Raw genomic sequence first — 15,116 nt, forward strand, 5'->3', positions numbered from 1 at the left:
ACAGAGTGGATAACCTAGTCAATTGAAAGATGGCTGTATTGTGTTCTTAGTTTCTGGGTCTGAGGTAATTGGGTAGATTGCTTCTGATATCCTGCTGTACTTGTTAGACACTTATTTACTGTCTCTAGTTTCAAAGATTAAAAAAACTAGTTATTCTGCTTTTCAAACAGATATGTGTTTCTTTGAATAGTAGTTCAAGTATATTGATACCATATATATCCAGAGCACCTTAGCTTAGTTTCTATATATGGTTCCTGTTCTGTTCCTTTACAGCGAGTTAAAAATAACAGCAACAGACTTTATCTTACTTGCATTTGTAACCCACATTGTTTTATTTAATTCCCCAATAGTCTTATGAGGTGTTTTCCCCATTTTACAAATACATAGGTTGAGAGAGATTGTGACCCAGGTTAATGTCATGATCTCTCCCACCATCTTATTTAGGTGGATCTTTTTATAGAGGGGGAACGTTGAAGAAAAGGGAAAACATTGATCATATCACAGCAGATGTGTGTGAACTGAAGTGTTTCATTTGCTGGGCCATAGTTTTTCTGTGCAGGCATTGGCCGTTTCATAATTTGCAAAGCAAGGACACCTGTACCCCAGTTTGTAGAAAAGAGATGTAGGATTAAATAAATTAACATATGTCAAAACACATTGAACTTTTGAGTGAAAAGGTAGTGGATAAAACTAAGGCATCATTACAGAATTGAAAAATAATACTGACAAGATTTATAAGTTTTGCTTTCCTATAGTTTCTATATGAAATTAGATTGCACAAATTACTTAATAAATATTAGCTAACACAACACCCTGAAAGTAGGAAAAGATATCAGATAAAGATTGTTTAGCTTTTAAATTCATCTTTAAATCACTGAACCAGTTTCCCCCCACAGTCACTGCAGTGTCCAATCTGGATAGCCTTTGCCTAGCCCCTTGGATGCTCACCAGTCTCCTTACATACCATTTATTTCTACTTCTGCCATTTGCTCTTTGCTATTCATAAAACTTGGAGCATCCTCCCTCCTGTTTTCTATTTCTAAATCTTACCTATCCTACAAAATTCAGTTCAAATCCTTTCTCATCTACAAATGACTCTCTGATACATCCCAGAGTTCTCCCTCCTATATACCTTTTGTACTTAAGGTTAATATTACATAGTTTGAGATTTAACTACCTTCTAATTGATTTCAGTATGTCACCTTGGACTTTTCAATTTGACTGTCATTGCTTATTCTAGACATTTATTTGATCTGGAAGAATAAGAATAAGGAATGCAGGAGGGCTAACCTAGATACAGATACGGGGGCACCTGGGTGGTTCAGTTGGTTAAGCGTCCAACTTCAACTCAGGTCATGATCTCACGGTTCATGAGTTCAAGCCCCATGTCGGGCTCTGTGCTGATAGTTTGGAGTTTAGAACCTGCTTTAGATTCTGTGTCTCCTCTCTACCCCTCCCCTGCTTGCACTCTGTCTCTCTCTCTCTCTCTCTCTCTCTCAAAAATCAATGAACATTAGTGGGGGGGAAAAACACTCTTCTTTAAAAAAAAAAAAAGAATACAGAAAAGATCTTGGAGGTAGAAGGGAAACTAGAAGCACTTAGTTCAGATTCACAATGGGACCTGAATGGCCTGAGAAACAGGTGTCCTACAGAGAAGAAATGAATTGGGCCCCTAAACAATCAGACAGGATTTTAAAATATTCCTCCTCCTCTTTCTTCTTCATAAATAAAACAAAATAAAATAAAAATAAAATAAAAAATATTCCTTCTTTATTTGGTCTGACTTTAGTGCTTATATGCTTAGCTTACCTGCTGATTTTGAGGTCTATCACCTCTTCCTTTAGACTGTGTTTAGTTGTTTTGTTGCTCATGAACAGCTTCAGGCAGAAAAATCAAATCCATCTAGTACAAAAGTTGATTGAATTAATGAACTGTATTATAAACTTTATTAGGTAAGATAGCATGTAATCTTTGTATCCTTTGGCTCCTTATTCATAGTACTTAATTATTATTATTGATACTACTGTAATTTGGTGTTCTAAATCCTTAAAAGATAGAAGCTGTGTTTTTGTAATGTATATACCAAATTTATTGGTTATCATATTTGCAGTGATGTTTATTTTATTTATTTTACATAGGAAATGCAGTATTTTCTATTAAGCCTCAAAGTATTGAAGCAGTTAATATATTCTTGCTTTTGATTGTATAAAAATGTTTATCTTAACTGGTAGTTTAAATAATAATATTTTTTAATGGCTGGGAATTATTATTAGATTTGAATTTGCCTGAACAGTTGCTTGAATGAAATAAAAATATTTTAAAATAAGATGATACTGTAAAAAATTTCAAATATTTGAAACTTTCTGAGGACTCATGGGCTTTAAAATTTAAAACATCAGTATTAATGTTTTTTTTCTCATCAGGTACCTGCATTATTGCATACTGGCGATACGGTTCATGGCTTGGGGCAATCAGTTGTCCAATCTGTAGACAAACGGTAATGTTTGTATCTAGAAAGCATCATTTATGCTAGTTTATTATGTAAATGTTTATAATTTCTGCATCTAAATTTTAAATTATTTTTATTATTTTAAAGTTTTAATTTAAATTCCAGTTAGTTAACATATAGTGCAATAATTTCAGGTGTACAATATAGTGACTCAACTCTTGCGTATATCACCCTGCACTCATCCAGGATTAAGCACACTCCTTAATCCCCATCATGTATTTAACATATCCACCCCTCTCCCCTCTGGTAACCATCAGTTTGTTCTCTATAGTTAAGGGTCTGTTTCTTGGTTTGCCCCTCTCTCTTTTTTCTCCACTTTGCTTATTTTTTTGTTTCTTAAATTCCACATGAGTGAAATCATAATGTTATTTGTCTTTCTCTGACTGACTTATTTCATGTAGATAATAGTCTCTAGCTCCAGCCACATCATTATAAATGGCAAAGATTTCATTTTTTATTATGGCTTAGTAATACTATACATATATACCATATCTTCTTTATCCATTCATCAGTCTATGGACATTTAGGCTATTTCCATAGTTTGGCTATTATAGATAATACATTGGGGTGCATGTAACCCTTTGAATGAGTATTTTTGTATTCTTTGGGTAAACACCTAGCAGTGCAGATGCTGCATCATAGGGTAGTTCTGTTTATTCAAAGCTTCTAAATGTTACCCTCTTACTTATTTTTATTTTTTTATTTTAGAGAGAAAGAACACATGAGTGGGGGAGAGGTGTAGAGGGAGAGAGAGAAAATTTCAAGTATGCTCCACACTCAGTGCAGAGCCCAGTGCAGGGCTCAATTCCACGACCCTGGGATCACAAACTAATCCTAAACCAGGTTAGATGCTCAACTGACTGAGCCACTCAGGCATTCCTCCATTATTTTTTTTAATGTCTTAAAGACACCAAAAAAAAAAATCCCTTTGAAATCCTTCAGTTGTAATAAAAAACAGGTGATAAGTAAATCATCCCTAAGATTCTAATAAGTCTTTATTATAATACTAGCAAAGTATTATACCCTAGCTGAACTAGCTAATCAGGCTTAAACAGATATTCCCCTACATATACTTCTTTTGAAAAAAAATATTTCCTTTTTATTTTTAATCTGCCCTTCTCCATTGAGGGCCTAGATAATTTTCTATGATGGATAATAATTTTTTAAAATGTCTCTTTTGGAGACATAACCACATTACATTATCCAAAACAGATCAGACAGTTACAGTTAGTATAGAAGCTACTTCAGGAGAGAAATAGTAACCTTTTATAAACATATTTAAGACTGAAATGTCAGCACAGATGATAGGTGCCACATTTTCTCAGTTTCTTTGGCAAACTGGAAAAACAAAATACTGAAAAATTGGAGAAAATGAAGTTTTTAGTTTTTTAATTAGCAAGTATAGTAAAATAGAACATTCTATCAGTTGTTTACTATTTTTTCATAATTTACTATATACTTATTTTTCATTTAAAATAATATCAGTGGGGCACCAGGGTGGCTCAGTTGGTTATGTATCTGACTTCGGCTCAGGTCATGATCTTATGGTTCATGAGTTCAAGCCCCACATTGAGTTCTGTGTTGACAGCTCAGAGCCTGAAGCCTCCTTCGGAGTCTATGTCTCCTTCTCTCTCTACCCCTACCCCACTTGTGCTCTGTCTCTCTCTCTCTTTCTCAGAAAAAAAAATAAACATTAAAATTTTTTTAATTAAATAAAAAATAAAATAATATCAGGAAATCTGGGTGGCTCAGTCGGTTCAGTGTCTGACTTCAGCTCAGGTTCTGATCTCACGGTTCGTGGGTTTAAACCCCGCATAGGGCTCTGGGCTGACAGCTCAGATCCCTGAAGCCTGCTTGGGATTCTGTGTCTCCCTCTCTCTCTGTCCCTCCCCCACTCATGCTCTGTCCTTCTCAAAATATATAAGCATTAAGAAAATTAAAAATATCTACCTTTCTAATAATGAGTTAGGAACATGAGAAAGATAGCAGCTCCATAGGAAGTCTTCCAGTGTGCAGAATGAAGTCCTATAAAGGATAGAGAGCTTCCAAGTTAAGATGCCAAATTGAACACATATATTATTGTTTGTAACCCCACTAAAAGAACAGGACATTTTGTAAAGGCATAAACCCACAGAGATTAGAACATAAACAAAATGATAGAAGCAGCAACAATTTTTTAAGAACTCTTTGTAAAATATGACATAGAAAAAAGCACACAAAACAGAGAAGTACTGCTTATTGAATTACCACAGAGCAACACTTCAGTAACCACCACTCCACTCAGATGAAGAAGTAGAAACTGGCCAACAGTCCCCAGAAGCCTCTTTGGGACCTTTTCCAAATCTCATCCCCCTCCTACCTCTCTTAGAGGCAACTACTAGGAGAGTTGACTTTTATGATAAGCATTTCCTTGATTTTCTTTATAGGTTTATTACCTTAGCATGCACCTCTAAGATTATTGTTTAGTTTTGTCTAATTTTTGGACCTTATATGAATAAAACCATATAGCATGTATTGTTATATGAACATGCATGCACACACAGATGCTTCCAACCTTTGCTCTGGCATTCCACTTACCCCCATTACTGCCTCCGTTTTTGGTGTAGAGAGAGAGGTTCAGGGCTTTATCTTCCTTCCTCCTTGTTTGTACATTCCCAAATTCTGCCTCTTTCACATTTGACTTTGTAGCACATGGCAGGAGGAAATTTTTTTTTTTTTTTGGTACTGCCTCTCTGGCTAATTTGATATGTGACACAAGGCGGTCAACATTGAAGTTTATTTGCCAATACCGCCTCTCATAGTCTTTACTATCTGCAAGCAACACTGAGACCAGGCCATAGATCTAGCATTGAAGAGTTATTTCCACCACCTGTCCCCTCTTCTTGACTCTATCGATGGCTTTTCATAGAATATATGTGTATTCGCAGGTAGAATCCTTTGGACCACCCATAAATTGCTAGAGGCTAAAAAGGTAGAGATAAAATTGTTTTTATATAATAGCTTTTGGTTCCTAACTGTAGAATAATTCATCCTGGAAGCAAGACAGGTGGCAGATACCTGCTCCCCATTCTGTTTCTCTGGAAATAGTGCACAGGCTGCTGCTTCTGACTGTAACATGCCCACCACTTCTCTTGCTGAATGTATACATAACATACCAGTAGTCCTAGCTGTACTTCAAGGACCAGCTTGTTTCCAGCTTTCTGGACACCCCAAGCAGAAGTCCTTTCTCTCAAGCATCATTATAACCCCCAGCACAATGCCTTTTGAGCAGGTCTGCCTCCCCCTTCTATCTTGGGTGTTGTGGTTAGTTAGCAAGGGGCAGGGCTGTGTCTTTTATTTTTTTGGTATATGTAGCCCTTAGCACTGTGCCTGGCCCACAGTAGGTACTCAATTATTATTTATTGAAAGATGCATTTTAATTAACAAATTTACGAAAAGAGGTTGTACCTGCTTTCGTACCACCTGCAGCTCTTTGTCACTCCTTTGTCTGAAAACATCTGATGTTTGGAAAACATCTGAGTAATGGGAAGTCCTGGTTTTATAGCTGAACTGAGGAAGGATAAAAACAGCTAGATGATTTAAACCTAAATCTGTTACTGCTCCTTCCCATTTTTATCTCATTGTACATTTCCCATTTCCATAGGCATTGTTATATATTTTTTAATTTTTTATTTATTTCTGAGAGAGAGAGACAGCATGAGCGGGGGAGGGTCAGAGAGAGAGGGAGACACAGAATCCGAAGCAGGCTCCAGGCCCCGAGCTAGCTGTCAGCACAGAGCCCAACGTGGGGCCCGATCCCACGAACCATGAGATCATGACCTGAGCTGAAGCCAGATGCTTAATCGACTGAGCCACCCAGGCGCCCCGGCATTGTTATGTTTTTAAATGTACTGGTTTTTAAAGATACTGTGATCTTCAGGTTACCCCAGTTACGGTCCCAGGATATTTGTGTATCCTTACCTCTACCGTGGAGGAAACGAGACTAAAAGTATTGTGTTGTATTACAGTATCACTCATTACCTTTTCTGATTATAGTAGGGGTGGGTGCTTGAGAGTGGGTCCGTGCAATAACTTAATCTCTGTATTTTGTTTGGTAGCATTCAAAGGTATTTCAAATACCAGTGAGGTTGAATAATTATTTTAGTCAAAAAAAGAAATTCCAGGGGCACCTGACTGTGTCAGTCAGTTGAGTGTCCTACTCTTGATTTCTGCTCAGGTCATGATCTCACCATTCATGGGATCGAGCCCCATGTTGGGTTCCGTACTGACAGCACAGAGCCTGCTTGGGATTCTCTCTCTCCCCCTCTCTCTGCACCTCCACTGCATGCACACACACACTCTCTCTCAAAAAAAAAAAAATTCTCTGATTTTTCTCTCTGAGTGCTATATATTTTTATGTCACTTTGCTCCTGAATATTTTTTTCATCATGCTTATGTCTTCAAATAGTTGTTAGTCCAAACGGAGACCTACTGATTTTATCCCTGGTATGAACTGGAAAATATTAGAACCAGTGTTTGGTTAAGGTACCCATTTGAATTTATAGGAATTTAAAATACATTCTGCATTTGATTTTATTATAAGGCAATGATAGCTCACTTCCTTCCCTATGTTGCCTTTATGAGTGAAATATAAATTTAGGAGCTTTTCTCATTCTGTTGAATTATAACATAAAATGAAAAATTAATGTTGCAGAAAAGTATAACAGTGGTTTTTGTTGTTGTTGTTGTTGTTGTTGTTGTTTGTAATATACAGGTAACTTTACTGCTAACAGTATTTGGTGAAAATGACCAGTCTCAGGATGTTGTATCATTGCGTCAAGATATTAATGATTATAACCGGAGATTCTCAGGGCAGCCCAGATCTGTAAGTAATGCTATAGCAGGTGCAAAGTTACAGTATAATGATACTTCTCTTTTGTAAGGTGAGATTTACCAACAAGTATTCTTTGACTAAAAAATATCTCCTTATTTATGTGTGTTAGGTAAAGCTTTAACTAACTTCATCATTGTTGTCAATCACTGAGCTACAGCTTTCCCAAGAACTACAGTTTTCTATCTAAAAGAAAGAAGGATTATAAAAGTCCTTATGAAAGAAGGTTATAACTTGAGAACTTCTGGAAAGTTTTACAGTTGTGTTTTCCTCTTTTTTTACCTACTCTGGTCTCTTGTTTGAAATGTTTCCCTGAGTAACCCTGGGTGTTAGGCAGTTTTTTTGGTATATCATTTTAGCTACTCAAAAGCATTTGATTTTTAAAGAACACATTAATTTTACAGTTTACCTCCTCCCTCCAAAAATGGCATTTGATAGATTATAAACTGTCACGTTTTATTGACTCATTCCAGTTTTTTCAAAATCTAACAAAGAATTCTAGAAATATGTGCATGACTATGTACTTCAAAAATCGGAATATTCTAAGTACAGATTTATTTGGAAAACCTAGACCTCTCCTCTGAGCTCTAGGCTGTGCCTCTCCACTTGGATGTTCCCTAGGCACCTCAAGCATGACCTGAACAGTATTGAACTGCTTGCCTCCTCAACTCACTGTACTCTGTTTTCAGTCTTTACTGTTTTGATTTCTTCCTTTCCCTCATTCCCTTCATCTGATCTATAAAAAAAGTTGTATCATTTCTTTTCTCTTTTTGGGAGATCCTGTCATTTTTATTTTATAAAACTGTCCTGTATCTATAACCATCATACTAGCCCAAGCCACCGTCTCTTAGAATAACTGCAGTGGCCTCTTCACTGTGACGTTTTTCTCTGCACAGCAGCCCAAGTAATATTTTGAAAACATAAGACCATGATATTCTTATACTTTAAAACTTCCAACGTTGTGGAATAATGTTCCAACTCCTTACTGTGCTTACACAGCCCTGCGTGACTTCCCCCTCCCCCAAAATGCTTCACCTCCACCAGTCACCTTTCAGCTCTCAAAATACACTGCAAGTCTTTCCACGTAATGCTTTCACACGTGACCCCTTGATTTGGGGTGCTTGTCCCTCTGTTCTTCTCATCCTTAAGGTCGCTCTTAAATAGACCTTCCTCAAAGAGGGTTTCCCTAATCAGCTAAGGTATTCTATGTTATTGCTCTCTATACATTTCCTTTGTAGCATTTATTACAAACAGTACTCAAATCTTGTTCGGTATCTTTTTCTCAGTAGACTAAAAGCTTCATGAGGGCAAGGGCCATGTTTATATATTCAGTGTTATATTCTCACTGCCAGTTTCAGTGCCTGGAATACAAGAGGCCCTTAATATTTGTTGAATAAATGAATAAGCTATCCTTAAGAATTGGTACTACTACTCTCAGTCAAGAATATAAGCTATTAAAATGCTTCAGTATTAAACACTTGTGTGCTCTTGTGCACCCTTGCAGTATAAGTGTTCCTTATACTGTGGTGTTGTGTACATTTAAAGGCATATCCATGTGGATAAAGGGTAAATCTTCTGTTTAAACAAAAAGAAAAACTTAATCCAATCAGTGTTGTCCTCTACAGTTATCTGGGAGCTTCTTCTATTTTTCATTCAGCATTTTTTTTTTTTTTACATATTCTGCAGTGACATCTGTAGGATGATTCTTTGAAAATCCACATGTTCAAAATTCAAGAACTACCACTGACCTTAAAGAAATCATTTTGGGGCACCTGAGTAGCTCAGTCGGTTAAGCGTCTGACTTCGGCTCAGGTCATGATCTCATGGTTCGTGGGTTTGAGCCCCGCGTCGGGCTCTGTGCTGATAGCTAGCTCAGAGCCTGGAGCCTGCTTCTAATTCTGTGTCTCCCTCTCTCTCTGACCCTCCCCTGCTCACGCTGTCTCTATCTCTCTCTCAAAAAATAAATAAAACATTAAAAACATTTTTTAATCATTTTAAGATATCCATTCATATTTGTAAGTGTGAAGCATACCATTGCTCAATTATTATTTTTTGGTACATATCATATATTTTATAAGCCCTCAGAGGTTATGAAATCATAGTATAATAGAGACATTTAGCTCTTACTTTGATATTCTGAAGCCTCCAAAGTTGGAATAAATTGTGATTAATATACAAATATTTCTTAATAATCCATTTCATACTTCTTGTCTATCTATAGATTTTATATAAATGATACCATATGAGAAGTGAACAAATAGCTCTGATAACAGACAGAAATGTATTCAAAAGATATACTGTCTGGTTACTAGAATGTTTAAAATAACTTACCATAGACTTTGTGAAAATTGTGCTCCTGTCTTCCTTTAAATATTAGTTTCTCCCATAAAGAATAGGAAGTTAACATTTAGAAGTGATTTTAAAAAGACCATTTTGGGAGCACCTGGGTGGCTTAGTCGGTTAAGCGTCCGACTTTCACTTAGGTCATGATCTCGTGGTTCGTGGGTTCGAGCCCCGCGTCGGGCTCTGTGCTGACTGCCAGCTCAGAGCCTGGAGCCTGTTTCAGTCTGTGACTCCCTCTCTCTCTGACCCTCCCCTGCTCACGCTGTCTCTCTCTCTCTCCTAGAAATAAATAAAACATTAAAAAAAAAAAAAAAGACCATTTTGTTTTTTGTGACCAGTTTTCCAAAAAGGATTTAAGATTATCTGGTGGAGTTTATAAAACTGTTTCCTTAGATAATAGCTCTTCCCATTTTTGTCTCTCCATCCCTCTCATTTGGCACTTGTTAAACAAAATATATACCTACACTTGAATATATAGTAATTATACAGATTATTAAAAATAGCTGAACTGTTACAGTGGAATGACCACAGGAAGTGACTTTCCTCCTCTGGTCAGTTTCTCTGCATCACCCAGCTCCTGAGAAATGAGATAAAGAAAGAAGTTATATTGAGAAGTCATGGTAGTTCTTTACTACACAGGACCTTATAGATCACGTAGTCAATGAGCAAACTACACAAAACAAATGAGAAGTTTACAGTCAGAGGATAAACTAACTTGCTCAAAGCAATACAAATGGATAGTAGTACTTTTTTTTAACAGCTTTATTTAGATGTATTTTAGATGTCATAAAGTGCAACTTGTATACAATTCAATGGTCTTTCATGTATTTAGAATAAATCTAATCGGATTATCACCATAATCTAATTTTAGAACATTTTCATTATCCCCAAAGTGTAAGCCAACCTTTCCCTTTCTCCCCTTTCCTGTCCCCTCCTCCTAGACCTTGGCAACTGCTAATTTACTTTCTATCTCTGTAGATTTGACTCTTTTGAATATTTCATCATTTCATTGAAATGGCATCACATAGTGTATGGCCTTTTGTCTCACTTAGCTTAGTGTTTTCAGGGTTCATCCATGTTGTAATATATATATCAGATTCATTGCTTTTTATGGCCAAATAATATATCACATTTTGTTTATCCAGTCCATTGATGGACATTTGTATTGTTTCTACTTTTTGGTTATTATGAATAATGTTTCCATTAACATTTGTCTACCAGTTTTTGTGTGGACATATGTTTTCATTCCTCTTGGGTATATACCTCATTGTGGAATTGCTGGATATTATGATAAGTCTATGTTTAACATTTAGAGGAACTGCCAGACTGTTTCCAAGGAGGCCATTCATTCCCACCAGTAGTGTATGAGGGTTCTAATATCTCTGAATCCTGCAATTTTAAAAAATGTATATAATTTGTACATTTTCAGCTGTGAAAATTATGCTCACTTATTTAAAATCTCAGTAATTGATGTTTCCATACATATCCAGAAACTTAATCATTTTGAGAAAGGTAGGGTCTGGCATTCCAAAAATCACTGTGGCAGTTAGTAATTCACTTAAACTCAAGCCGAATAAACCTCCTAAGGTAATAATAAACCTCCTGATGTTCCGCATCAGGATAATTCTCAGACTGTCAAAAGTCCTCCAAGTTAACGTGTCTTCAATGTATACTACTAACATGTTGTCTAGCAACAGACAGGGACCTCTTAATAGTTCTTGTGGTGTATCATACTCCATTACTTGTTGCTGGGTCTCTAGGAGGTTAAACAACTTCCGCCCAGGGGCACCAGACTGCTAATGATTGACTTGGAGTTTAATTGCAGACCCGTCTGATTTTAGAGCTGAGACTTGAGAGGTTCTTCATTTCGTTTATTTCATTAATTCAAATAATAGAGGCTCGAGTTTTGCCTCGCTGTATCCTATATTTTCCAGTTTGTGGACATTTTAGTTGCCTTTCAGTTATCTGCAAGAAATCTATTTTATAAGAACCTAGTAATGAAAGATGTGCTTAAAGTAAAATATATAACTAGAAAATATGTGAAACTCCTTAACTCATGTTAACTGAGTTTTCACGTTGTAAGAAAATTGTATTATTTTCAAGTCTGACATATTAGATGACAAATCATATTTGTTTTTTCCTCTGCCAGATCATGGAAAGAATTATGGATCTACCCACTTTACTGAGGCATGCATTCAGGGAAATGTTTTCAGTCGGGGGCCTTTTCTGGATGTTCCGCATCAGGATAATACTTTGTTTAATGGGAGCTTTTTTCTATCTTATATCACCTCTAGATTTTGTACCTGAAGCCTTGTTTGGAATTCTAGGCTTTCTAGATGATTTCTTTGTCATCTTTTTGTTGCTCATCTACATCTCTATTATGTATCGAGAAGTGATAACACAGAGACTAAACAGGTGAAAAAATGTGAGTTTACTGAAGTAGTTCAGCTAATGTGTGAAATTACAGAAGGACCCATGGCAGCACACAGCATTTGAATATTAATGTTATGAGTGTAAAACCACTGTATGACAAACATTTGATTTCATTTGCAAATGTCTAGCAATATATGACTGGAATTTATACATGTACAGGTTCTAATATTAAGGTTAGAATTATAATAATTTACAATTATATCTTGATTCTCTGTTGCCTATGACATCTCTGGAAAAAATGTGGAATTATATAAAAAGGGATGATCTTTATATCTTTTTTTCCCAAAAATTACTCAGATTAATTGGATGTATATAGTAAGATATTGTTTTACAGTTTATCCAATTTATCCTTCTCAGTGAGTACCTATATGATAATATATTGCTATGAGATGCGTCTAAATATTTTTGTTACAATAAAATATTGTACAATATTGGGGGAAAGTCAGTGTTTCTTTCAGTACTAGCTAAGTTTTATGCACTTGGAGCAACTGTGCTTTTCCATTCTGATATAATTGTTTGCTAATAGCTAAACGTGAAAGAAGAAACTTGAAGTTTATAATTTGATTTCATATTCTGGTTTATAAGACAATTCTTAATCAATAGAAGGATTAACAAGATATAAGACATTTATCTCCAGTCACCACTCTGGATTTTCTCACTTACGACATTTAAACAAGAGTTTGGTCCTTTTATAAGAGTAGTATATACAAGTAAATATAAAGGGAAAATTTTTTTCAGGAACCTCTGTGATACTGCAAACACATAGTAGTTTGATGCATTTCTAAGGAAAGTAGATTTTCATGGTAATGAGCATTAAAGACATTAGGAGGGTAAAGGAACACTAATTAGATTTGACAAAAAAAATTACTGGTGAGCTCTACCAACAGAATGGGAGAATTTTGTTTTCTCTGGCCAGAAAACTTTTGTAATACTGTCCCTAGATGGCAGCATAGAGCCCATATTCCTCAGGTCTAAGAGAATGAGCAAATGTCTGGGGCAATTCAATAAAAGTTAGCTTGCTTTTTTGATAGCTACAGTTTAAGTCCCCAGTGCTCTCATCTGCAGTTTTCTGCTTTAGAATACTCAAAACCACAAGTGTTATGAAATCCTAACTCCCTCAGGTGGCACTGCTCATTTGTGAACTGGACAGCAGGGTAGTCGTTGATGCCAAGGGGTAGTGTTGGATCTGTCACCTACAGTCACTGATATTCATACTGTCCGTTCAAGTATTATTAGTGAGCCTCATTATGTAGTGATAGGGAGAAAAAAAACCATATCACATTCTCTCAAGTTCATCAGACTAAGTAGTCATCAATGAGATGTTGAATGAAATATCAATAACAGTATTTTTCTAATTTGGGCTAGGACAAAGCTGTTGCTTGTCATAGAGAAAAGCAGTGCTTAAATATAGCACATTATAATTAAAGCATTTCTTATATACTTTTTATCCTTAGGACAGTTATGTGAAAGCCTTCCTTTTTACAGATGAAATCCATATGTTACAGGTCAAAGTTTTTTTTGCCTGAAGCCACACACAAATAAATGACTGAACAGGTATTATACTCTTAGTAGACTCCCTTCTGGGTTCAAGTAGATGTGAAGGTTATTATGAAGAGGGGAAGCAGGAGAGAAAGTGGAATCCTTGGGAAGTCTTTCAGAACACATTGGAGTAGCATAACTTAGGTGATCCTAAGAGGAAAGGTCTAGAAAGATTATATACCATGACTTCATGAATCCCAATTCTACACTTCCAAATCAAATGTCTAATGCAGACAGTGGCATGCTTCATAGAAGACATTTCAGCATTTCAGCTGCAGACAAGTTGAAAAGCTAATGAATTAAGAGGTAGCTATACTATCATTTACCAGACTAGAAATGGATTTTTCACCAATTACAGATTTGGTGTAGGGCTACAACAATGTCATTTTTTTGGAAAGGATTGAATTTTCTGTGCATGTATTCTGCTTCACGTGTCACGTTTCTAGTTACAATTTTATTGCAAAATTTGGAATTCCTTCTAAGACTTTCCTGGTAGAGGTGTGTTGTACCAACTTTGTAACATACAAGAACACTGTATTAAGTGAAGTCTTATTAAACTAAAAAGGGAACATGTAGACATCTCAGAATTTTAGAGCTGCTTATTTTGTCCTCTTTACTGATCACTGGTAATAAACATGGAGGGATCTGAGAGAGTATTTAAAGTAAGTAGTCAATCAGTGTTTTAAACATCATAGTAATACTGTATAATTCAGAGTTAGATCATATAAATCAAAAGAACAATTTGGATTTCTGTAAATAGTAGTATTGTAACTTTACAAAAACATGGTCCAACCCCAGGAGCAGAAGATAACTTTGGGCAGCTCCGTGGGGAACAGGATGGAGAATCGATTATAACTGTCCACTAGAGCAGTGATTTCAGCTACCACAGTTCTCAGCATTTGAGAGCAGCAAGAGACGAAAAGACTTTTGTCAGTCCCTGTGGCTGTGCAGATACAAATCTCACAGGACTGTTTCAGCGGACTCGTGGTTTGGTCCAACTTTGTGATTTAAGTTGTCAAGCAAATATTCTTTTGAATAAAAGCAATATATCTAAAATTAAAAACTTGTGTTACATTCCTTTCTTTAATATTATTTGCTTTCAAATTCAGAACTCCTGAAATAGCATTACTTTTCCACTAACGGACATCTGATGTCTCATCACATTTCTTCTATTTTTTTTTTTTAATGTTTATTTGTTGGGGCGCCTGAGTGCCTCAGTTGGTTGAGCTCAGGTCATGATCTCGCAGTCCGAGAGTTTGAGCACCACCTTGGGCTCTGTGCAGACAGCTCAGAGCCTGAAACCTGCTTCCAATTCTGTCTTCCCCTCTCTCTGACCATCGCCAACTCATTCTCTGTCTCTCAAAAATGAATAAACGTTAATAAATAAATGTTTATTCTGAGAAAGTGCCCATGTGCACAAGC

The 15,116-nt window shown here is 36.2% G+C and overlaps 1 protein-coding gene and 1 long non-coding RNA gene across 4 annotated transcripts in view; one reads left to right on the forward strand and one right to left on the reverse strand.

Annotated features, from left to right (window-relative positions):
• Positions 1 to 14,751, forward strand: part of RNF170 (ring finger protein 170) — a 42,602-nt gene extending 27,851 nt beyond the window's left edge. For all 3 annotated transcript variants that reach the window (XM_077773057.1, XM_077773058.1, XM_077773059.1), the window contains 3 exons: positions 2,424 to 2,497; positions 7,263 to 7,373; positions 11,872 to 14,751. In XM_077773057.1, the coding sequence (XP_077629183.1) occupies positions 2,424 to 2,497; positions 7,263 to 7,373; positions 11,872 to 12,141 (455 nt within the window). In that variant the 3' untranslated portion in view covers positions 12,142 to 14,751. The remainder of the gene's footprint in view (positions 1 to 2,423; positions 2,498 to 7,262; positions 7,374 to 11,871) is intronic.
• LOC144239074 (uncharacterized) overlaps positions 335 to 15,116 on the reverse strand; it is a 25,386-nt gene continuing 10,604 nt past the window's right edge. The window contains exons 3-6 of the long non-coding RNA XR_013337303.1: positions 5,957 to 6,058; positions 4,460 to 4,534; positions 1,810 to 1,902; positions 335 to 595 (exon numbers count right to left, since the gene is read on the reverse strand). This is a non-coding gene — a long non-coding RNA (uncharacterized LOC144239074). The remainder of the gene's footprint in view (positions 596 to 1,809; positions 1,903 to 4,459; positions 4,535 to 5,956; positions 6,059 to 15,116) is intronic.

Source organism: Crocuta crocuta, unplaced genomic scaffold (genome assembly GCF_008692635.1).
Source record: "Crocuta crocuta isolate KB4526 unplaced genomic scaffold, BGI_CrCroc_1.0 scaffold177, whole genome shotgun sequence".
In the NCBI taxonomy this organism is placed as follows: Eukaryota; Metazoa; Chordata; class Mammalia; order Carnivora; family Hyaenidae; genus Crocuta; species Crocuta crocuta.